Source organism: Bombina bombina, chromosome 7 (genome assembly GCF_027579735.1).
Source record: "Bombina bombina isolate aBomBom1 chromosome 7, aBomBom1.pri, whole genome shotgun sequence".
Classification (NCBI taxonomy): Eukaryota; Metazoa; Chordata; class Amphibia; order Anura; family Bombinatoridae; genus Bombina; species Bombina bombina.
The window spans coordinates 37,577,358-37,603,028 of record NC_069505.1 but is presented as its reverse complement, the minus strand read 5'-3'; the positions used below and the strand labels follow the sequence as shown (position 1 = coordinate 37,603,028).

Below are 25,671 nucleotides of genomic sequence, written 5' to 3'. Positions count from 1 at the left end.
GAGGTTTATAAATATATTTTAGAGCTTTAACATTTTTACAAAAAATAAAACTATTTTCGCTTCTTAATTTGGGACGTTGATTTTGGAAGTGTTTCATTCTGTATGGGGGTTTTGGACTTTGTGGGTCATAGTACACAGCTATTCTGTGCCTTACTGTGTTTCCTCTCTATTATCCTATTGCTTATTATGGAACCAGGTGGGGAAGCTTTAATGCAGCTGGGTCCTTTAATTTTAAGCTTGAGCATATTTGTGCTTTAAGGGAATTTCTGTGTACTTTGAAGATGGATGAGGTTCCTAACCCTCCTAACTCATTGGCTACAATTATAGATAAGTTTTCCAAGTTTGCACTCCTTCCCTATTTCTATTGTGGTATCTAATGAATGGAACACATTGGGTACTCCCTTTGCTTAGTGAACTAAATTCAAAGCTATAGTTTGGAGCCATTTTCACTTTGGTGAAGCATGCTACTAGAGGATAGTACTTCATTTAAAGACCCCATGGATAGGAAACTTGAATATTTCCATAGGCGTCTTTTCAGCTTGCAGTCTATCTCTTTCGCCCTGTCGTCAGCATTGTCTGTGTGGCGCTACTACAACAGTCTGATGTGACAGCCTGTCTTACAAGATCGTAGGGCATCCAGGACTTCATTAGACTGCACAGGATTTTCAGTAGCTTTATTTGTGGTGCAGCCTTAGCGGTGTTAGTCTTGGTCTGCTGACATGTTGCCTAAGAGCAGACTTTTGTCTCTCTCTTTTCAGACTAAGATTTTGTTTGGCTCAGGCCTAGATGCTATTAATTCATGGTTACTGGTGGTAAAGTAACCACACTACAGGGTTAAGGATAAGCATTTGGGTACTCTCACTTTCTTTCATGTAATTGGCAAGAGGTCCATGAGCTAGTGACGTATGGGATATACAATCCTACCAGGAGGGGCAAAGTTTCCCAAACCTCAAAATGCCTATAAATACACCCCTCACCACACCCACAATTCAGTTTTAACAAACTTTGCCTCCTATGGAGGTGGTGAAGTAAGTTTGTGCTAAGATTTCTATGTTGATATGCGCTTCTCAGCATTGTTGAAGCCCGATTCCTCTCAGAGTACAGCGAATGTCAGAGGGACGTGAAGGGAGTATCACTTATTGAATACGATGATTTCCCTAACGGGGGTTCTTTTTTCATAGGTTCCCTGTTATCGGTCGTAGAGATTCATCTCCTACCTCCCTTTTCAGATCGACGATATACTCTCAATTTGCCATTACCTCTACTGATAACTGTTTTAGTACTGGTTTGGCTATCTGCTAAATGTGGATCTGGTGTCTTTTGGTAAGTATGTTTTTTATTACTTAAGACACCTCAGCTATGGCTTTGGCACTTTATGCATTTATATAAAGTTCTAAATTTATGTATTGTACTTTATATTTGCCATGAGTCAGGTTCATGTATTTTCCTTCTGCAGACTGTCAGTTTCATATTTGGGGAATATAAATCATTTTTTTATTCTATAAGGTATAACGAGGTCCACAGATTCATCCTTTACTTGTGGGATATTATCCTCCTGCTAACAGGAAGTGGCAAAGAGCACCACAGCAGAGCTGTCTATATAGCTACTCCCTTAGCTCCAACCCCCCAGTCATTCTCTTTGTCTACTCTAAGTACTAGGAAGGGTAAAGTGAAAGAGGGTGATAAAATATTAGTTTTTAATTTCTTCAAGCAAGAGTTTTTGTTTTAAATGGTACTGGTGTGTACTATTTACTCTCAGGCAGCAGATGGATGAAGACTTCTGCCTGGAGGATGATGATCTTAGCATTTGTAACTAAGATCCAGTGCTGTTCCCACAGAGGCTGAGGGGGTACAAGAAACTTCAGCGTGAGGAAACATTTTCATGCTATATTGCAGTGAGGTATGTTCAGTCATTTTTTTCTGGAGAGACTGTCTATTTCAGAAAGGCTGACAGAATCCCCATGAGGGTAAGGGTAAGCAGTAATCCTAAGAGCTATAGAAAGGCATTACTAAGCTTGCATAAGGGGCTAATTACAAAAATGATTGACACTGAGTTTTGAATGTTTGTGGGCATACGTTTTATGAACTGGGAGTGCTGTTAACGTTTTGTGGGCAATAACGTTTTTTGGGCAACCTTATTGAGGGTACACTTGGCTTATTTTTTGGGTCTCAGAACCCACATGGCTAGTTTAGTTTAAAACCGCTCTGGTGCGGTTCTTTGAGGCTTGTAGAGACATTGAGTGAGATGGGCGGGCCTATTTTCGCGCCTCAGATGCGCAGCTTGTTTTCACTCAGCAAGCAGCAAGCTCCAACTCCTGAGGGCCCTTGTGGATGTTTTGGGCCAAATCGAAGCTTTAAACCCCATATTTACTATCCCTGAGGGCAGGTAGGGCGCTACAGCAGGGTTGTGGCAAGGTGCTGGGGTTGTTTTTTCCGGATTTAGGCCTAATTTCATCTGGTTTGTACATTAAAGGGTTAAATGTTAAATTTCCTGGTGTGGGGCAAACTTAACTACACATATGAGTCTGCTTGCAAAAATTTGAAAAATTTGGTGCATTTTAAAAGCAGTTTTGCAGAACGTGTATGCTTTTTTTTTTCTCTAAAGGCGTAGTACCGTTTTTTAAGATTATTTTTTTTCACTAAATAAAAGTGTTTTCATGCTTGTTTGTAGTCAGTACTAGCCTGTTCAACAGGTCTGACATTGAAGAAAGTCATTGTTCAATATGTTTAGAAGCCATTGTGGAACCCCCACTTAGAATGTGTCCCTTCATGCACTGAAAGGTCAATAATTGCAAAGAACATATTTTAGCTACTAAAAGTATGTCGCAGGATGATTCTCAGTCAGAAGGGAATCAGGTTATGCCATCTAATTCTCCCCAAATGTCACAACCATTAACGCCCGCACAAGCGGCGCCAAGTACTTCTAGTGCGTCTAATTCTTTCACCATGCAAGATATGGCCGCAGTTATGAATACTACCCTCACAGAGGTTTTATCTAGCTGCCTGGGGTTGCAGGGGAAGCGCAGTAGGTCTGGTGTGAGAACAAATGCTGAGCCCTCTGACGATTTATTAGCCATATCGATGTACCCTCACAATGTTCTGAGTTGGGGGGGTGAGGGATTTGCTGGCTGAGGGAGAGATTTCTGATTCAGGAAGATGTTCCCTCAGACAGAACACCTCCGCTTATTGCTCAGGGAGGTTTTAGCGACTCTGGATGATTGTGACCCTATTGTAGTTCCAGAGAAATTGTGTAAAATGGGACCAGATTTCTAGAGGTTCCTGCCTACACTGATGTTTTTCCGGTCCCTAAGAGATTTGGGACATTGTTACTAAGGAGTGGGATAGACCAGGTATTCCGTTCGCTCCCCCTCATACTTTTAAGAAAATGTTTCCCATATCAGACACCATGACGGGACTCATGTCAGACGGTCCCTAAGGTGGAGGGAGCTATTTCTATCCTGGCTAAGCGTAAAACTATACCTATTGAGGACAGTTGTGCTTTCAAAGATCCTATGGATAAAAAATTAGAGGGTCTCCTAAAGAAAATATTTGTTCATCAGGGTTTTCTTCTCCAACCTATAGCGTGCATTGTTCTGTACCTACTGCAGCTTCTTTTTTGGTTCGAGGCTCTGGAGGAGGCTCTTCAGGTTGAGACCCCATTAGATGATATTCTGGATAGAATAAGGCCTCTCGAGCTAGCTAATTCTTTCATTACAGATGCCGCTTTTCAACTGGCTAAATTAGCGGCAAAGAATTCAGGTTTTGCCATTTTTAGCGTGTAGAGCGTTATGGCTTAAGTCCTGGTCTGCTGATGTGTCATCAAAATCGAAGCTTTTAGCCATCCTTTCAAGGGTAAGACCCTATTCGGGCCTGAACTGAAAGAGATAATTTCAGACATCACTGGAGGGAAAGGCCATGCCCTTCCTCAGGATAAGACAAATAAGATGAGGACCAAACAAAATAATTTTCGTTCCTTTCAAAACTTCAAAGGTGGTCCCTCTACCTCTTCCCTGCTGCAAAGCAAGAGAGGAATTTGCTCAATCCAAGTCAGTCTGGAGACCTAACTAGACTTGGAACAATGGTAAACAGGCCAAGAAGCCCGCTGCTGCCACCAAGACAGCATGAAGGGGAAGCCAACGATCCGGGACTGGATCTAGTAGGGGGGCAGACTTTTTCTCTTTGCTCAGGCTTGGGCAAGAGACGTTCAGGACTCCTGGACTTTAGAAATCGTAACCCAGGGGTATCTTCTAGACTACAAAGATTCTCCTCCAAGGGGGAGATTCCATCTTTCTCAATTGTCTGTAAAACCAGACAAAAAGAGAGGTGTTCTTACGCTTTGTGATCTGCCCAGTTCCGAAAACAGAACAGGGCAGGGGTTCTACTCCAATCTGTTTGTGGTTCCCAAAAAGAGGGAACCTTCAGACCAATTTTAGATCTCAAGATCCTAAACAAATTCCTCAGAGTCCCATCCTTCAAGATGGAGACCATTCGGACTATTTTACCAATGATCCAGGAGGGGTCAATATATGACACCGTGGACTTAAAGGATGCGTATCTACACCATCCCTATCCACAAAGATCATCACCAGTTCCTCAGGTTCGCCTTTCTGGACAAGCATTACCAGTTTTTGACTCTTCCCTTCGGGTTGGCCACAGCTCCCAGAATTTTCACAAAGGTGCTAGGGTCCCTTCTGGCAGTTCTAAGGCAGCGGGGGCATATCTGTGGCGCCTTATCTGGATGATATCTTAATTCAGGCGTCAACTTACAAACTAGCCAAGTCTCACACGGACATCGTGTTGGCTTTTCTAAGATCTCACGGGTGGAAGGTGAACGTAAAAAAGAGTTCACTTATCCCTCTCACAACAGTTCCATTCCTGGGAACTGTGATAGATTCGGTGGACATGAAAATTTTCTGACGGAGGGTCAGGAAATCAAAAGATTATTAACCATCTGCCGAGCTCTTCATTCCATTCCTCGGCCGTCAGTGGCTCAGTGTATGGAGGTAATCAGACTAATGGTAGCGGCAATGGACATAGTTCCGTTTGCTCGCTTGCATCTCAGACCACTGCAACTATGCATGCTCAAACAGTGGAATGGGGATTATGCAGATTTATCTCCTCAGATAGATCTAGATCAAGAGGACCAGAGACACTCTCTTTGGTGGTTGTCACAGGATCATCTGTCCCAGGGAATGTGTTTCCGCAGGCCAGCCATGGGTCATAGTGACGACGGACGCCAGCCTATTGGGCTGGGGTGCAGGTCTGGAATTCCCCTGAAAGCACAGGGGTTTGTGGACTCAGGAGGAGGCTCTCCTCCCGATAAATATTCTAGAACTCAGAGCGATATTCAACGCGCTTCTGGCGTGGCCTCAGCTGGCTTCGGCCAGATTCATAAGATTCCAGTCGGACAATATCACGACTGTACCATATATCATACATCAGGGGGGAACAAAGAGTTCTCTAGCGATGATAGAGGTTACCAAAATAATTAGATGGGCAGAGACTCACTCTTGCCATCTGTCAGCAATCTATATCCCAGGAGTGTAGAACTGGGAAGTGGATTTTCTAAGTCGTCAGACTTTTCATCAGGGGGAGTGGGAACTCCATCCGGAGGTGGTTTGCACAATTGATTCAGCAATGGGGGCACACCAGATTGGATCTGATGGGCGTCTCGTCAGAACGCCAAACTTTCTTGTGACGGATCCAGGTCAAGGATCCTCAGACAGTACTGATAGATGCTCTAGCCAGTACCCTGGGTCGTTTAACCTGGCTTATGTGTTTCCACCATTTCCTCTCCTTCCTCGTTTGATTGCCAGAATCAAACAGGAGAGAGCTTCTGTGATTTTGATAGCACCTGCGTGGCCACGCAGGACTTGGTATGCAGACCTGGTGAACATGTCATCTCTTCCTCCATGGACTCTGCCACTGAGACAGGACCTTCTGATCAAGGTCCGTTCCAGCATCCAAATCTAGTTTCTCTGCGGCTGACTGCTTGGAGATTGAACGCTTGATTTTATCCAAGCGGGGTTTCTCTGAGTCGGTCATAGATACCTTGAGTCAGGCTCGAAAGCCTGTCACTAGGAAAATTTATCATAAGATATGGCGTAAATGATAACTTGAAACTTCTACATCTGTATCTCCCTTGACAGAGAAGCTGTCCGGGAACTTCTAGCAGAACTTCTAGCAGATAGAAGAAACCATTTTCTTCTTCCCCGGAGGTCATTTCACTTAAAAGTAATCCACAAGGGATTTTTGTACATATTAACTTCCTGTATCGGAAAATATATTGCCGCGCAGATTTTTAATGTGTTCGGGACGGCATTTGAACGTCCTGTTCTCTAGTTACGAGATACTGCATGAGGGCAATCCGGGCTATTAAGAACCTTGTCCTCAAGAAGATTACTCGGTGCCTATGCAAACTTACCTTTCCCCATTGAAACCACAGCACATACCTCTAGCCCAGCTGCAATTGAACGCTGAAGTCACAGATTCAGCGTTTCTCTTTCCGGGCCCAGCTGTTTTGACTCAGGATCTTTGGATGTTTGTCCAACTCCTCATTCTGCCGAAAGCACCTCTGGACCTGCGGAGTTAACTACAGACCCCCCATCCAGCATTTCATCAGTGGGTACGTCCTAACCTCACGGATAAGGAAACAAGATGTCAAGGAAATTCCCGCTGATGCCTACTCCCGATATCAGCAGCCCCCAGGGCAGGCCTTCTCCGACTGTACCTACTCAACCATCACTTCCTTGGGTCTCAGCACTGCAGCTGGACACCTCAGACATGACGGACTATCGGTCGGGTTGGATCTGCTAAAGGAGGGAGTGGGTTAGTAGTGTGCGGCAGGGGTCACATTACTTGGATTGGTCCACCTCGGTTTGTATGCCATACTACCTCTCAATTTGAACTTGTGTGCAGTATCCACTGACCCTTTAGCAACAGACATTGCAATCTTTCGGCGTATCTGACATAGACACTCAGGCTGAGATCGCTGATTTGTTGCCTATATACAGTCGATAACTAGTATATACTTAAAGCAAAAGGGGAATTTAAGACCTTTACTATGATGTCCCAGCCTACAATAAAACATCCTACATGCAATGCAATTTTGTTGAAAACAGTGATGGACGCCATGCTTGTATAAACAAATGGACTCTATGTGAACGGCCTTTGACCAGTATCTGCTTATTTCCCACTATGCTTTATTGATATGGCAAGTCGTCTGTGCAATAATTACTGTACAGCAAAATAGGATCAAATTGTTGTGAGGTCATAGTGATTGACAATGCATCCTATTTATTTTGACCCGGTTGGCCTTGTGTGTTGTTTTACTTTGTCTTTATTCATTTTCTTTTTATTTATAAAATGGCAGTAGATTTTATACCTCACCTTAACCCCATTAATTTTCAGTTTTGGTTTACCCCCATACAGGAACTCCTAAACTCCATCTCTCTAATTAATTTTGTTTAATTTTCTATTTCTCATACATTTTGGTTACTATCATTGTCAGGATAAGTGCCATGGGCAGATCAGCCTTTGGTCTGCTCGGTGTGGTACTTTACAAAGTGTAATCCTGTCTATTAAATCAGGGGGGTTTGTTTTGTTTTAAATAATTTACAAAAGGTTTTAAGCATATTGACAAACGACCCTTGTTGAATATAATTCTAGTTTACAATGTCGCTAGATTAGACAGAGAGGGTCTTTATATGTGCTAATCTTACTCAGTGTGTACAATGCCCTGGTAGTTTATTGTCTGCAACATTTGCTTTAGTAGTTTACTAACATATCCACATACCTAATCTATACATATCCTTATAAACACCTTCACGAGGACCTACAGGTTCTTTCCTTAAAGTGAAACTCCCTTGCATACTCAATCAGATTAAATCGACCAGTCCCTCTGTAATAGGAGTAAATTGTATAGCGGTATAGGGTGATAATGCTTTATAATGGAAGCTAGTCCCTGGCCCTACTGGCCGATTGTTACGTTTAAAATTATCATAGCCTTATTAACATGACTGTTTCAAAGAATTCTTGGACAGCCCCCTGTAACAGATTAAATCAGCCACTATATAGGCAGTCATTGTAGGATTTATGTTTCGCTTGATTTTTCTGTGTCCATTCTTGTTATTGGTGATATGCCGGTTCCTGATTCACCATTGTAAAAGTTGACTCTACATATTGACCCTGCATAGTGTAAAGTCCTTGTATTCAAACTATGGCATCACTTGTTCAGTTGCTAGGCCTGGGAGTTGCTCCGGACCCTTCTGATGCCACTTCTAAACCATACTACAAAACACTTAGAATAGCCTGATCACCATTACCAAATATGCCACAGAGACTAGCTAATTTTGTCAACAAAAAAAAAGGACTGAGGGAGCCGGCTGGAGCGGTTGCGGGGTTAGGGAGGTTTTGTTTTATTTTGTTAGTTTAGTTTTAGGTTGTTTGTTGTGTTATGTGTTATTGTAATAATATTATAAAACTGAGAGGGCACAGGTGCATTAGGTGATGATACTCAATTAATCTTGCTATAACTCCTGATGCATGGATCATTTCATATCATAACATTGCTTCAACTTCAAATTTGTAGATTCCATGGGTATCATGCTTTGTGGAAAGAAATTATCGTTTCTTTATATTTTACGACAACAATTGTGCCTTTCCTGCTAATTGATAGATGTTTAACATGTGGTATCCATTCTATAATATGAATTGTAATGTCGATATAACCCTTCTTGTCAGTGTGTTTGCTTAGTCACTTGTACCTGTGTTTCTTCAATAAAAAGAATTAAAAAAAAAAAAAGATATGGCGTAAATATCTTTATTGGTGCGAATCCAAAGGCTACTCATGGAGTAAGATCAGAATTCCTATAATTTTGTCCTTTCTCCAAGATGGATTGGAGAAGGGGCTATCAGCTAGTTCCTTAAAGGCGACAGATATCTGCCTTATCAATTCTACTGCACAAAGCGTCTGGCAGATGTTCCAGACGCAAAAAAGATTTGTTCAGCCACCAATAGTTAAAAAACCTTTATTTCTTCATATAGGGTCTTTGACAAACATACATGATAGCCACATATCTGTTGGTGCTGTTTTCCACACTTTGCTTTGAAGATGTTCCAGACGTTCAGTCGTACTGTCAGGCTTTAGTTAGAATCAAGCCTGTGTTTAAACCTGTTGCTTCCGCCATGGAGTTTGAATTTATTTCTTAAAGTTCTTCAAGGGGTTCCGTTTGAACCTATGCATTCCATAGATATTAAGCTTCTATCTTGGAAGTTCTGTCTTTAGTTGCTATCTCTTCGGCTCAAAGAGTTTCTGAATTATCTGCATTGCAATGCGACTCGCCTTATCTTGTTTTCCCATGCTGATAAGGTGGATTTGCGTACCAAACCTGGATTCCTTCCTAAGGTTGTTACTAATAGGAATATCAATCGGGAAATTGTTGTTCCTTCTCTGTGTCCTAATCCTTCCTCTAAGAAGGAGCGTCTGTTGCACAACTTGGACGTGGTTCGTGCTTTGAAGTTTTACTTGCAAGCAACAAAAGATTTCCGTCAAACGTCTTCTTTGTTTGTTGTCTATTCTGGAAAATGTAGAGGTCAAAAAGCTACGGCTACCTCTCTTTTTGGCTGAAAAGCATCATCCGTTTGGCATACGAGACTGCTGGACAGCAGCCTCCTGAAAGGATTACAGCTCACTCTACTAGAGCGGTGACTTCCACATGGGCTTTTAAAAATGATGCTTCTGTTGAACAGATTTGTAAGGCTGTGACTTGGTCTTCTCTTCATACCTTTTCCAAATTTGATACTTTTGCTTCTTCGGAGGCTATTTTTGGGAGAAAAGTTCTTCAAGCAGTGGTGCCTTCTGTTTAACCATCTGTCTTGTCCCTCCCGTTCATCCGTGTCCTGTTACTTTGGTATTGTATCCCACAAGTAAAGGATGAATCTGTGGACTCGTCGTACCTTATAGAAGAAAAGTAAATTTATGCTTACCTGATAAATTAATTTCTTCTATGGTACGACAAGTCCACGGCCCGCCCTGTCATTTTAAGACAGATTATATTTTTTTATTTTAAACTTCAGTCACCTCTGCACCTTGTAGTTTCTCCTTTTTCTTCCTGTACCTTCGGTCGAAATGACTGAGTTGTGGAGCTAAGGGAGGAGCTATATAGACAGCTCTGCTGTGGTGCTCTTTGCACACAAGTAAAGGATGAATCCGTGGACTCGTCGTACCATAGAAGAAATTAATTTATCAGGTAAGCATAAATTTATTTTTAAGAAATGTATTTCTTACCTGGGGTTTAGTCTTTTTTTTCAATTGACTACTTCTTGCAAATTGCGGGCCCACTGGTGCGTCAAATGCTAAACTTTATTGCGTCATTTTTGGCGCGAAAATATTTTTGGCGCAAAAAAATACATCTATGACGCAACTTCGTCATTTCCGGCATCATACTTGACGCCGAGACCTTTCACACGGTTGCGTCATTAGTGACGCGAGTGTGTCATTTCAGGTTATTTTTGGCGCCAAAAAAGTTTGTTACGTTGTGCGTCATACTTAGTGCCAAACTTTTTCATTATTTCAATACCCCATTGATTTTTGCCTCTTGCCTTTTTCTCTATCAGAGGGCTATGCTATTTGCATTTTTTCCCATTCCTGAAACTGTCATATAAGGAAATAGATAATTTTGCTTTATATGTTGTTTTTTCTCTTACATTTTGCAAGATTTCTCAATCTGATCCTGCCTCAGAAGTTTCTGCTGGAACATTGCTGCCTGACATCGGTTCTACCAAAGCTAAGTGCATTTGTTGTAAAATTGTAGAAATCTATTTTGCCGAATGTCATTTGTAATAGTTGTCATGATAAACTTTTACATGCAGATAGTGTATCCATCAGTAATAGTACATTGCCAGTTGCAGTTCCTTCAACTTCTAATGTGTATGATTTACCTGTAAATTTTAAAGAATTTGTTTCTGATTCTATCTTGAAGGATTTGTCTGCATTTCCACCTTCTAATAAACGTAAAAGGTCTTTTAAAACTTCTCATTTAGTTGATGAAATTTCAAATGACCAACAACATAATAATTTATCCTCTTCTGATGAGGATCTATCTGATACAGAAGATCCTTCCTCAGACATTGACACTGTCAAATCTACTTATTTATTTAAAATAGAGTATATGCGTTCTTTATTAAAAGAAGTGTTAATTACTTTGGATATTGAGGTAACCAGTCCTCTTGATGTTCAGTCTAATAAACTTTTAAATGCTGTTTTTAAACCTCCTGTGGTTTCTCCAGGGGTTTTTCCTATTCCTGAGGCTATTTCTGATATGATTTCTAAGGAATGGAATAAGCCAGGTACTTCTTTTATTCCTTCTTCAAGGTTTAAAAAATTGTATCCTTTAACCAGCAAAATCTATAGAGTTTTGGGAAAAAATCCCCAAAGTTGATGGGGCTATTTCTACTCTTGCTAAACGTACCACTATTCCTATGTAAGATAGTACTTCCTTTAAGGATCCTTTAGATAGGAAGCTTGAATCTTATCTAAGGAAGGCCTATTTATATTCAGGTCATCTTCTCAGACCTGCAATTTCTTTGGCTGATGTTGCGGCTGCATCAACTTTCTGGTTGGAGAATTTAGCGCAACAGGAATTGGATTCTGACTTATCTAGCATTATTCGCTTACTGCAATATGCAAATCATTTTATTTGTGATGCCATTTTTGATATTATCAAAATTGATGTTAGATCCATGTCTTTAGCTATATTAGCTAGAAGAGCTTTGTGGCTTAAATCTTGGAATGCTGATATGACATCTAAATCTAGATTACTATCTCTTTCTTTCCAAGGTAATAATTTATTTGGTTCTCAGTTGGATTCTATTATTTCAACTGTTACTGGGGGAAAGGGAGTTTTTCATCCTCAGGATAAAAAACCTAAGGGTAAATCTAAGGCTTCTAACCGTTTTCGTTCCTTTCGTCAGAAAAAGGAACAAAATCTCAATCCTCCCCCTAAGGAATCTGATTCCAATTGGAAGCCTTCCTCAAATTGGAATAAATCCAAGCCATTTATTAAACCAAAGTCAGCCCCTAAGTCCGCATGAAGGTGCGGCCCTCATTCCAGCTCAGCTGGTGGGGGGCAGATTAAGGTTTTTCAAGGATATTTGGATAAAATCTGTCCAAAATCAATGGATTCAGAGCATTGTCTCTCAAGGGTATTGAATAGGATTCAGAGTAAGACCTCCTGTGAGAAGATTTTTTCTCTCACGTATTCCAGCAAATCCAGTAAAAGCTCAGGCTTTTCTTAAGTGTGTTTCAGACCTGGAGTCTTCAGGGGTAATCATGCCAGTTCCTCTTCAGGAACAAGGTTTGGGGTTTTATTCAAATCTATTCATTGTCCCAAAGAAGGAAAATTTATTCAGACCAGTTCTGGATCTGAAAATTTTGAATCGTTATGTAAGAGTACCAACTTTCAAGATGGTGACTATAAGAACTATTCTGCCTTTTGTTCAGCGAGGACATTAAATGTCCACAATAGACTTGCAGGATGAATACCTTCATATTTCAGTTTCTGAGATTCTCTTTTCTAGACAAGCATTACCAATTTGTTGCTCTTCCATTTGGCCTAGCAACAGCTCCAAGAATCTTTTCAAAGGTTCTGGGTGCCCTACTCTCTGTAATCAGAGAACAGAGTATTGCGGTGTTTCCTTATTTGGACGATATCTTGGTACTAACTCAGTCTTTACGTACTGCAGAATCTCACACAAATCAACTAGTGTTGTTTCTTCGGAAACATGGTTGGAGGATCAATTTACCAAAAAGTTTCTTGATTCCTCAGACAAGGGTCACCTTTTTAGGCTTCCAGATAGATTCAGTGTCCATGCCTGCAATGTTTAAAATTGGTTGCAGCCTGCCGGCACCTTCAGTCTCAGTCATTCCCTTCAGTGGCTATGTACATGGAAGTTTTAGGTCTCATAACTGCAGCATCGGACGCGATTCCCTTTGCTCATTTTCACATGAGACCTCTACAGCTTTGTATGCTGAATCAATGGTGCAGGGATTATACAAAGATATCACAATTAATATCCTTAAATCCCAATGTACGAAACTCTCTGACATGGTGGATAGATCACCATTGTTTAGTTCATGGGGCTTCTTTTGTTCGACCAACCTGGACTGTGATCACAACAGATGCGAGTCTTTCAGGTTGGGGAGCTGTTTGGGGATCTCTGACAGCACAAGGGGTTTGAAAATCTCAAGAGGCGAGATTACCAATAAATATTTTAGAACTCTGTGCAATTCTCAGAGCTCTTTGGTTTTTGCCTCTGTTAAAGAGAGAACCGTTCATTTGTTTTCAAACAGACAATATCACAACAGTGGCATATGTCAATCATCAGGGTGGGACTCACAGTCCCCAAGCTATGAAAGAAGTATTTTGGATACTTGCTTGGGCGGAATCCAGCTCCTGTCTAATCTTTGCGGTGCATATCCAAGGTGTAGACAATTGGGAGGCGGATTATCTCAGCCGCCAGACTTTACATCCAGGGGAGTGGTCTCTCCATCCAAATATATTTTCACAGATTGTTCAAATGTGGGGTCTTCCAGAGATAGATCTCATGGCCTCTCATCTAAACAAAAAACTTCCCAGATACCTGTCCAGGTCCAGGGATGTTCAGGCGGAAGCAGTGGATGCGCTGACACTTCCTTGTTGTTATCATCCTGCTTACATTTTCCCGCCTATAGTTCTTCTTCCAAGAGTGATCTCCAAAATCATCATGGAACAATCATTTGTGTTGCTGGTGGCTCCAGCATGGCCGCACAGGTTTTGGTATGCGGATCTGGTTCGGATGTCCAGTTGCCCGCCTTGGCCACTTCCGTTACGGCCAGACCTACTATCTCAAGGTCCGTTTTTCCATCAGGATCTCAAATCATTAAATTTGAAGGTATGGAAATTGAACGCTTAGTACTAAGTCATAGAGGTTTCTCTGACTCAGTGATTAATACTATGTTACAAGCTCGTAAATCTGTCTCTAGAAAGATTTATTATAGAGTTTGGAAGACTTACATTTCATGGTGTTCTTCTCATAAATTATCCTGGCATTCTTTTAGAATTCCTAGAATTTTACAGTTTCTTCAGGATGGTTTGGATAAGGGTTTGTCTGCAAATTCCTTGAAAGGACAAATCTCAGCTCTTTCTGTTTTATTTCACAGAAAGATTGCTATACTTCCTGATATACTGTTTTGTACAGGCTTTAGTTCGTATTAAGCCTGTTATTAAATCAATTTCTCCTCGGAGTCTTAATTTGGTTCTGAAGGCTTTACAGGCTTCTCCATTTGAACCTATGCATTTTTTGGACATTAAACTTGTGACAGACCCTTCTGTCAGGACTGAAAGAGTTAACTGTGTTTAGCTTTAAGAATCTAATTTCTAAAGACAGGTTTTCTGGCCTCAGCTATTGTGTGCTATAATTACATTTAAGTAATAAACAGGCCATTGTTTAATCACCCTCAGAGAACAGACGCTAGGTGATAAGACAAGCCAAATGTGTTTAAGTTGTTATCTGCCTAAGTAAAGTGTTTAAGTAATATAATTCTATTGTATCATGTCAAGGGCGCTTCTCCCTTTTATCTAATGTACAACATTCTTTCAACCCCCATCTGAGGGGGGGTCAAAAACCTGTATAAATCTGTGTGCTGCCTTGAAATAAAGTTGTCATTCTGTTTTAAACCTGAAACTGGCTGGGTTGTGAATTGCTGATTGTCTATGCAGGACATTGTTCATCTGGTATTAACCCTTGGTATACAGTTGGTACCGTAACATTGGTGGCAAGCGACGGGAGAATCCTTATCGCCCAGAAGAGCAACTACACAAGCCAGTAACCTCAGGAAGAGGGGGATTATTACAATACTGACTAAGATGGAAAGAGTACCAGGGACAGAAGGAACCAATGGGCCCAGCATATCAGACAGAACCCCTGAAAAAGCAAGCTTTGATCGGGCGGTTAAAATAAGACTGGCATATTATGGCCCCAACCCATCTGCGGAAATTATCGACCGGGTCATAGCAGCTGTGGAGGCCAACCTACTTCGCCAAAGCGGCGCTGCACCAACCCAGTGGAAAAGAGAAAAGTAAATTTTGCAGCTTTTAAAAACTTCCTGGAAACAGAAGGAGAGATTGATGGGTACCTTGCGGATTTTGAGAGACAATGTGCACTACACCAGGTACCCGCAGAGGACTGGGTCATGATATTATCCGGAAAATTATCCGGCCGGGCCAGTGAGGCTTTTCGGGCCATTCCAGATGAGGAAGTCGGGGATTATAATACTGTAAAAGAGGCTCTGCTCTCCAGGTATGCGGTTACACCGGAGGCATACCGGAGGCGGTTCAGAGACGCTGTTAAATTAACTGGTGATTCCTACCTTGAGTGGGCATGTAAGGTGCACCGCACAGCAGCTCAATGGATAGCGGGGTGCCAAGCCGTGTCTGGGGAAGAGGTGCTGCAGCTATTCCTGTTGGAACATTGCTTCGACAAGTTACCCGCAGGAGTTCGAGAGTGGGTTCAGGACCGTAAACCCTCCACCCTGCATGAAGCGGCTCGCTTGGCAGATGAGTATACGGATGCCCGCAAACTGGACACTTCTACCACTAAGCCCCCTGCTAGAGTGGAGTACAGACCCCCAGTCACCCCAGCAGCTGCCAGTTACCAACCCCCGGGCGCACCGCTATACCACACGGCCTCTGGCCACGAACTACCCTCAGAGAGCCTGGTTCAATTCGCGGGGCTACTCACAACCTATTCGGTGCTTTGGATGTAAGCAACTAGGGCACAAAAGACCAGAGTGTCCCCTAAACGCAGCGAACCAAGCACAGTCCTGGAGAAGACCCGCTAGCGGAATCCCACGTAATCCTCAGCCTGCGGCCCGCTATGTAGAGGCGCAAGAATGCTGGGGCATCCTACATGAGGCAGACCTTGTGCAAGCTGCCCACCGGAATAACCGGCAACTGGTTAAAGTGAATGGGAAGGAGGTCAGTGGTCTACGGGATACTGGTGCTACCATGACCTTGCTTCGAAAGAACTTGGTGTCTGAGAAACAGCACACAGGAGACACTGTGGCTGTGAGGGTAGCAGGGGGCACTGTGTTCCGCCTACCTGTTGCCAGGGTGCATTTGGATTGGGGAGGGGGGCGCTAGACCTGTGAATGTGGGGGTCATGAAGGATTTACCAGCTGATGTTCTCCTTGGAAATACCTTGGTCCCCCTTGTTTCTGCCTATGCTCCCATGGGTCCCGCTGATGTTAACCCTGTGACTACCCGTGCTCAGATCCGTGCAGCAGAGACTGACCCCCCTGCTGCTAAGCCCCAGGACGCTGAGCTCAGTAAATCTCTATCCGCTATTGATATGTGGGAGTCACGTTACAATGCGCTGATGAAGGAGAAGAGTCACGTAGAGGATAAAATGGTCACGTTAAATAATCATGTAACAGTGCTAGCGGGAGAGAAGAGGAGTGCAGAGGAAAAAGCACGTTTAGAACAGGAATCTCTGCTAGACAAGCTGCACCGACAGACTGCAGAAAACACCAGCTTGAGAGTGGGACATGAAACATTAAAGACAAACTTAGCGACACTTGAGGAGAAGCTGACGCTGGCTCATAGTGAGGTGCAGCAACTCAAGGGCACCCTATGTCAGTATGAAGGGATTGTGGATACCTATAAAGAGCAGGTACAAAAAACTCGTAAGGAAGCTGATGAGATATTGAAGGACTGTTTAGCTCTAGTCTGGGCACTGAGGAAGTTGAACCCTTGTTTGTATGGACAGGAATTCTCTCTCATAACGGGAATACAGATGGATTATCCTGGCAAACTGACATGCCTACCACCCCTTAGTCCGGTCATCCCCAGGTTGACCCGCAAAAGGGTCAAGCCGGGTCTGCCGGAGTGTTCCACAAGGGGGGGAGCTATGTGACAGACCCTTCTGTCAGGACTGAAAGAGTTAACTGTGTTTAGCTTTAAGAATCTAATTTCTAAAGACAGGTTTTCTGGCCTCAGCTATTGTGTGCTATAATTACATTTAAGTAATAAACAGGCCATTGTTTAATCACCCTCAGAGAACAGACGCTAGGTGATAAGACAAGCCAAATGTGTTTAAGTTGTTATCTGCCTAAGTAAAGTGTTTAAGTAATATAATTCTATTGTATCATGTCAAGGGCGCTTCTCCCTTTTATCTAATGTACAACATTCTTTCAACCCCCATCTGAGGGGGGGTCAAAAACCTGTATAAATCTGTGTGCTGCCTTGAAATAAAGTTGTCATTCTGTTTTAAACCTGAAACTGGCTGGGTTGTGAATTGCTGATTGTCTATGCAGGACATTGTTCATCTGGTATTAACCCTTGGTATACAGTTGGTACCGTAACAAAACTACTTTCTTGGAAAGTGTTGTTCCTTTTGGCCATCTCGTCTGCTAGAAGAGTTTCTGAGCTATCTGCTCTTTCTTGTGAGTCTCCTTTTCTGATTTTTCATCAGGATAAGGCAGTTTTGCGGACTTCTTTTCAATTTTTACTTAAGGTTGTGAATTCTAACAACATTAGTAGAGAAATTGTTGTCCCTTCCTTGTGTCCTAATCCTAAGAATTCTTTGGAAAGATCCTTACATTATTTGGATGTGGTAAGAGCTTTGAAATATTATGTGGAAGCTACTAAAGATTTCAGGAAGACTTCCAGTCTATTTGTTTTATTTTCTGGTCCTAGGAAAGGTCAGAAGGCTTCTGCTATTTCCTTGGCTTCTTGGTTGAACCTTTTGATTCATCAAGCTTATTTGGAGTCGGGTCAGGCCCCGCCTCAGAGAATTACAGCTCATTCTACTAGATCAGTCTCCACTTCGTGGGCTTTTAAGAATGAAGCTTCAGTTGATAAGATTTGCAAAGCGGCAACTTGGTCCTCTTTGCATACATTTACTAAATTCTACCGTTTTGATGTATTTGCTTCTTCGGAAGCAGTTTTTGGTAGAAAAGTTCTTCATGCAGCTGTTTCAGTTTGATTCTTCTGCTTTTGATTTAAGTTTTTTTCTTTCAGTTATGAAAATAAACTTATTTTTTTGGGTTGTGGATTAATTTTTTCAGCAGAAAATGGCTGTTTTTATTTTATTCCCTCCCTCTCTAATGACTCTTGAGTGGAGATCCACATCTTGGGTATATGAAAGAAATTAATTTATCAGGTAAGTTCTTACATAAATTATGTTTTTTTGATCAGTTCAAGTCCCAAAAAATCCAACTCTGCTTCTAAAGATGCAAGTTCTCCCAAAATCTGCATGGCGTCATAGTTCAACCTGGTCCAAGACCAAGCAGTCAAAGAAGTCTTCCTCTGCTTTTAAATCAGCATGAATGTCCATTACTCTGTCAGAAACTGACCTGTGGGGGCAGATTAAGACTTTTTCAGGGAGTTTGGGAAAAATAGTTTTTAGGTCCCTGGGTATTGGAAACTATTTCTAAGGAATACAGAATGAGTTTTCATTTCAGTCCTCCTTCGCAGAGATTTCTCCTGTCTTGTGTCACATGATACCATCAAGGTGAGGACCTTTGTATCTTGCATGGCAGGTTTGGAAGGTATGGGGGTTATTGCCTGTGTTACTCTAGCAGAACAGAGAAAGAGGTTCTACTCCAACCTGTTTCTGGTTCCCAAAAAGGAGGCAACTTCCCACCTTATTCTGGATCTTAGCATTCAGAATAGGTTTCAAAATGGAAACCATACACACTATTCTTCCTCTTGTGAAATAAACTTTCAATAGAGGTTGAAAACAGAAGAACTGTAAAAGAATTAAAAAATACCTGACACACGCTATTCTAAGAAATAAGTAAGATTACTCCGCAATAGTAATACAGGTGGACTCGATAGGCCTTTTGGTTCTTATCTATGATCAAATTCTTTGTTTCTATATCTCTAGTGCAGGAGGGCCAGTTCATGCAATCAATAGATTTCAAAGATGCCTATATTCACATTTCAATTTATACAGATCAATGGAAGGTACCACATTTTGCCTTACCGGGCAAACACTATCAGTTTCTGACTGTACCTTTTCGACTATTAGATGCTTTGAGGATGGTGGTTCAGTCTCAAGCATTGCTGTGGTGCCCTACTTGGACAACATCCTAGTACAGGCAAGTTTCTTGGAGGAAACAGTGAAGCATATAGAAACTTTGTTGCCACAACTACACACCCATGGTTGGGCACCAATGTTCCCAAGAGCTCTCCGATACCTCAGACTCAACTATCCTTACTGGGATTCATCATAAATTCAGTTTCTATGAGGTAGTCTGCTTATCTATAGCTTATATGCCTTCAAAACAGCAGTGAAAGTACATGCACATGATAGAACTGATGTCTGCTATCTTGGATGCAGTTCCCTTTTCCAGGTTTCACCTAAGAACTTTGCAACTGTCACTGCTTCGTCAGTGGGGCAGAAATCCCAAAAACCTGTCACAGAAAACTTCTCTGGACCAGAAGACCAGACAATCATTCTCTTAGTGGTGGTCTACAGAGCAGAGAGCCTCCTTTAGCTGACCCTAATGGATGGTGATTATGACATGTGCCAGTCTCCTGGGGTGGGAGGAGGTCTAGGAGTCGTGGAGACTTCAAAGGGTGTGGTAGATTTAGGAGGTGAGGTAATCTTTCTAAAGCTGTGTAGGATCTTCAAGGCTCTTTAGAGCTGGCCTAGCCTCAGGCAGCAGCCTTTCATTCATTTTCACGGTGGTGGCTTATATCAACTATTGGGGGGAATTTTACCCCGCTAGCAATGATAAAGGTGTTACACATTCTCAAATGGATGAAACTCAATCAATCCCTGATTTCAGCCATCAGCATGTTCAACCTGATTATGTCTCGCTGGGGTCTCCCATAAATAGACCGCATGGCCTTGTGCTTCAACCTTAAGTTTTCTCTGCAAATGTGCCAGACCACAGGATCTCCAGGTGGAGCTAGTGGATGCCCTAGTGGGTATGTGGTCCTTTATTTGTGATGCTCTCCAGGGTGAAAGCCCAAATCAAGTTCAGATGTTCTCTTGCCCAACATGGCGTCTTCTTCACTTAGGATCTTTGGAAGCTTTAATGGCATGGCAATTGAACTTCAGATTTTAGCCAACAGAGGGTTGTCTGATCATGTTATTGAAACTTTTTTTCAAGCTAGAAAGTGTGTGATTAGGCAGATCTATCACAAGGTATGGAAGATTTATTGTGCACGGTGTGCAGCTAGGATCTGGTGGAGAACCTTTTGGACTACCGAGGTTATTAAAATGTTTTTAAGAAATGTTTTGCCTTCTAGTTCTTTCAAGAGCCACATTTCTGCTTTTGTCTGTTTTATTTTACAGGAATGTTGCTAGGATTTTTGTTTTTCAGACGTTCAGGCTTTAATTTTCCTGAGGTGGGTTATTCACCTGGCTTCTCCTCCTTGGAGTCTAAATTTGGCGCTGAGGGTTCTTCATTCCCTATTTGAGCTTATACATGGTTTAGGCCTACAATTACTAAAGTTTTTTTTCGTGTTAGCCATTTCATGGTCTAAAAGAGATTTTGAGCTTTCATCTTTGTATTGTAAACCTCCTTTAAAGGGACAGTTTACACCAGAATTTTTATTGTTTAAAAAGATAGATAATCCCTTTTATTACCCTAGTTTTGCATAACCAACACAGTTATAGAAATACACTTTTTACCTCTGTACATTTCTTGTATCTAAGCCTCTGCAAACTGCCCCCTTATTTCAGTTCTTTTGACAGACATTCATTTTAGCCAATCAGAGCTGACACTGGGACTCCACGTGCGTGAGCACAGTGTTATCTATATGACACACATGAACTAACACCCTCTAATGGTGAAAAACTGTCAAAATGCCCTGAGTGAAGAGGCGGCCTTCAAGGGCTTAGAAATTAGCATATTAACCTCCTAGGTTTAGCTTTCAACTAAGAATACCAAGAGAACAAAGCAAAATTGGTGATAAAAGAAAATTGGAAAATTGTTTAAAATGACATTCTCTATCTGAATCATGAAAGTTTATTTTGGACTAGACTGTCCCTTTAATTGTGTTTCATCAAAATAAGTTTTGCAAACAAATGATTAATTCTTTCCTTAGTTGTTTTTATTCTGACAAATTGTAGTTCATTCCTTGTGTTCCGCTCCTAAGAATTCTAAGGATTGTCTTTTTGACTTTCCTCTACCTTATGTGTACATTTTTCTGATCTTTTAAAGGGTCAGAAGACCACTGCTACTACTTTGGCAGCTTGGGTTAATTAGAAAGGAGTATCTTGTTGCGGGGAAGTCTCCCCTTGAGACAATTACTTCTCATTCTGCTAGAGCCCACATTTGATGATCTATGGCAGTGATTTTTAACCTTTTTTTTGCCGTGGCACACTTTTTTACATTAAAAAATCCTGTGGCACACCACCATCCCAAAATGTTAAAAAAAATCACACATTGTAGCCTAATACAGCATATATATATACACATACACACAAACACACACATACTGTATGTATTGTGCTGTTATGCCATGCCTCCTACAAACTACCCCTGCACTGGGAGTAAAAAACAAGCAAAGTTTAAAAAATGTCACACTGTTGTCAGTCTTCCGTGGCACACCTGAGGATCTCTCACGGCACACTAGTTGAAAAACACTGATCTATGGACTCTCACCATCCTTTGAAGGAAAACCAAAATCTATGCTTTCCTGATAAATTAAAGTCCTTCAGGATAGTGAGAGTCTACAAGCCGTGCCCTTTGCACCTAGTAAAATGACTTTTTTTTGCACCTCTTTTGCTCTCCTTCGGTCCTTTCCTATCATTTTTTGCTGTTTCTCTCTGTTTTTCCATGGGGAAACTGTGGTATGAGAGGGGATTAAAGGGAAATGCAAAGCTCTAGAGCCTCCTCCTATTGGCCAGAGAATGCATAGTCCTCATGTGATTATCTTCTCACCATCCTGAAGGACATTTCTTTATCAGGTGAGCATACATTTAGGGCCAGATTACAAGTTGAGCGGAAAATATTGCTTCCGCGAAAGAGATATCTGTGTTCAACTTAGTACCAGCGCACAAGTGAGGTGCAATTGCACGGAAGCATTGCACTCTCAAGCGCACGCTTCCAAAGGCTCCAATGGGAGCCTCGTACTCATGCTGTCAGACACGGTCTATATATTTACTGGGAACATACAGTTCCCATAGACCGCAATGTAAAGGCCGTTTTTTTCTATCACCCCACACCCACTACTTTAACCCCCAAAAACTGCTTAGTTACTGTTTTTAATAAAAAACTAAACAATACTTAAATTTGGGGCCAATTGGGGGAACTTTTAAAAAAATTAAGCAGAGGCCTGGTTAATTTTTTTTAGTGCTAATTGTTACCGCAAACCTGGCGATAGCAATAACCTACCACTTGTATTAGCTGGTTATTAATCGCACGCCTGCAAAGGGGCGAATTATCCTGTTTGCGGGCGCACAATAAATTAGTGCTACACTTGTTATCTAACCCTTATTGTTTTGCTTCTAAAAAGAGCATTTTAAAATTTAATTCGTTTTTTTTCCAATAGGTTTAATGGTTAAATAGTGAGCTTTCATATGCTTCACTCTGTCTCTCTAACATTGCAGGCACAGACAGTGAAGGAAGTGTTTGCTCGGCAGCTGATGCAGATTAGTGGAATTAGCGGGGACAAAGCGGCAGCTATTCTGGAGAAGTACAGCTCCCCTGCCAGGTATGTATTGTGTATGTAAGCAAGAACTTATTGCTAAGCAGGTAAAACATGGCTAATACATAAATACTGGCACGTCTGCTTTGTTATTCAAAGTAATCTCATTAGATAGAATAAGAAATGTCTCACAAACTTCTAAAGCACGAACAAGGGACTGGAGGTGAGTTTCTAATTTCTTTCATGTAATTAGCAAGAGTCCATGAGCTAGTGACGTATGGGATATACATTCCTACCAGGAGGGGCAAAGTTTCCCAAACCTCAAAATGCCTATAAATACACCCCTCACCACACCCACAATTCAGTTTTACAAACTTTGCCTCCTATGGAGGTGGTGAAGTAAGTTTGTGCTAGATTCTACGTTGATATGCGCTCCGCAGCAAGTTGGAGCCCGGTTTTCCTCTCAGCGTGCAGTGAATGTCAGAGGGATGTGAGGAGAGTATTGCCTATTTGAATTCAATGGTCTCCTTCTAAGGGGTCTATTTCATAGGTTCTCTGTTATCGGTCGTAGAGATTCATCTCTTACCTCCCTTTTCAGATCGACGATATACTCTTATATATACCATTACCTCTACTGATTCTCGTTTCAGTACTGGTTTGGCTTTCTACTACATGTAGATGAGTGTCCTGGGGTAAGTAAATCTTATTTTCTGTGACACTCTAAGCTATGGTTGGGCACTTTATTTATAAAGTTCTAAATATATGTGTTTAAACATTTATTTGCCTTGATTCAGGATGATCAATATTCCTTATTTCAGACAGTCAGTTTCATTATTTGGGATAATGCATTTGAATAATCAAATTTTTTTCTTTCCTTAAAATTTGACTTTTTTCCCTGTGGGCTGTTAGGCTCGCGGGGGCTGGAAATGCTTCATTTTATTGCGTCATTCTTGGCGCAGACTTTTTTGGCGCAAAAAATTTCTAAGTTATTTCCGGCGTCGTACTTGTCACCGGAAGTTGCGTCATTTTTGACGTTTTTGCGCCAAAAGTGTCGGCGTTACCGGATGTGGCGTCATTTTTGGCGCTAAAAGCATTTAGGCGCCAAATAATGTGGGCGTCTTTGGGTGTGGATTATTTTCAGCAGAATTGGCTGTCTTTATTTTATCCCTCCCTCTCTAGTGACTCTTGCGTGGAAGATCCACATCTTGGGTATTCATTATCCCATACGTCACTAGCTCATGGACTCTTGCTAATTACATGAAAGAAAACATAATTTATGTAAGAACTTCCTGATAAATTCATTTCTTTCATATTAGCAAGAGTCCATGAGGCCCACCCTTTTTTGTGGTGGTTATGATTTTTTTTGTATAAAGCACAATTATTTCAATTCCTTATTTTTTTATGCTTTCGCACTTTTTTCTTATCACCCCACTTCTTGGCTATATGTTAAACTGATTTGTGGGTGTGGTGAGGGGTGTATTTATAGGCATTTTGAGGTTTGGGAAACTTTGCCCCTCCTGGTAGGAATGTATATCCCATACGTCACTAGCTCATGGACTCTTGCTAATATGAAAGAAATGAATTTATCTGGTAAGTTCTTACATAAATTATGTTTTTTCACCCACACTAACACCAAACATGGGGTTTGCTGAATTCATAAAGACATTATTGCCGTTGTCATGTCGCTCTATTGCAAAGCTAGTAATGAGGTTCTCTGTATTTTTTTTACTTTTGCAAACAAGCAATCAACCCGTATGTCAAAAAATGATGTCAACGCTAAAAATCATGCAGCCACGGCCCCTTGTTGCTGGAGTAACACCTTCATAATGCTATGGATTGTACATACGTTAGAGAGAACTGTTCTACAAGGGTTAGTTTGTTTTGTAAGGCGCTGATGTGCACCACAAGATGAACAGTTACAAGAAGGCTGTTAACGAATGACTGGTACAAATTTGTTTAAATGACGCCGTTTTTTACTTGTGTTGTTGCAGCACAGGTTTTATGAAAGATACTATCTGATTCATGGTAAATAAAATACGGTTACAAAAAAACAAAGAAAACAAATGCAAGAGGAGGGGAACCTGCTCCCAAGAGCTTACAATCTATAGGGAAGATGGGAAGCTACGTGATTCTATACACGCGTTAACAAATGACACAAAATGTGTGTAGCTGTATTAATGGATTAATGAGCAGATGTTTTGTTGGAGCCCTTTCTCGGTAGATATTAATGCTAAAGCAGTGAAGATATTCTTGCAGAATCTTATTGTACTTATGACCACTTTGTGATGAACGAGCAGTAGGGGCTGAGTTTTAATCTGCGGTCAGAATATATCTTTGTGTATACATACATTGATATAGCTACAATACATTTAGAAAAGCTATACATCTAAACCCCCATTAATAAAGGTGCAGGCAGACAAGGGGACTTTTCCACTTATATTCACGGATAGCGAGGCAGCATCCACCACCTGCTACTTGTGTAGCCCCTCCCTCTGTCCTCACTCAGCCAATTGCGAGAGAGTAAGGCTTTTCAATCATTTAGGACGAATCAGAAAAGTCCATGAAACATAGTTGTAGAAACAACAAAATATAACAGGAATCAAATGACCAGTGCTCACCAAAGAAGATTTTTTTACTTAATTCTTCTGTCTTATCCCTTCATCCACCACGTCTGGACCACGTAAACAGTCACAGTAAAGAAGTTCCCTTGTAGTTTATCAGTTTCATCCTATCTGAAGGAACAGTCCAGCCCTCGAGCAATAAGACCGTCCTCCTGTGAACAGGGGAAACCCCTAACGTTTCAGCCTGTCGGGCTTCATCAGAAAGCGGCAGATGTATTGCTCTAGACACAATTAGATTCCACTCTAATTCCTTACTGTCATATGCAAATACAGGCTTCCAGGGACGCTCAAGTGTGAGCCAACTACTCAGCTGCAAAGCTTGTTTAATGGGATGGCACTCACACCTGAGCACCACTGCGGCACATAGAACTTTTTGCACATTAATTTTCTGCTGGCAACTGATT

The 25,671-nt window shown here is 41.5% G+C and overlaps 1 protein-coding gene across 1 annotated transcript in view; it reads left to right on the top strand.

Annotated features, from left to right (window-relative positions):
* MUS81 (MUS81 structure-specific endonuclease subunit) overlaps nt 1-25,671 on the top strand; it is a 491,008-nt gene that overhangs the window by 450,669 nt on the left and 14,668 nt on the right. The window contains 1 exon segment of the mRNA XM_053689244.1: nt 22,610-22,712. Within this exon segment, the coding sequence (XP_053545219.1) occupies nt 22,610-22,712 (103 nt within the window).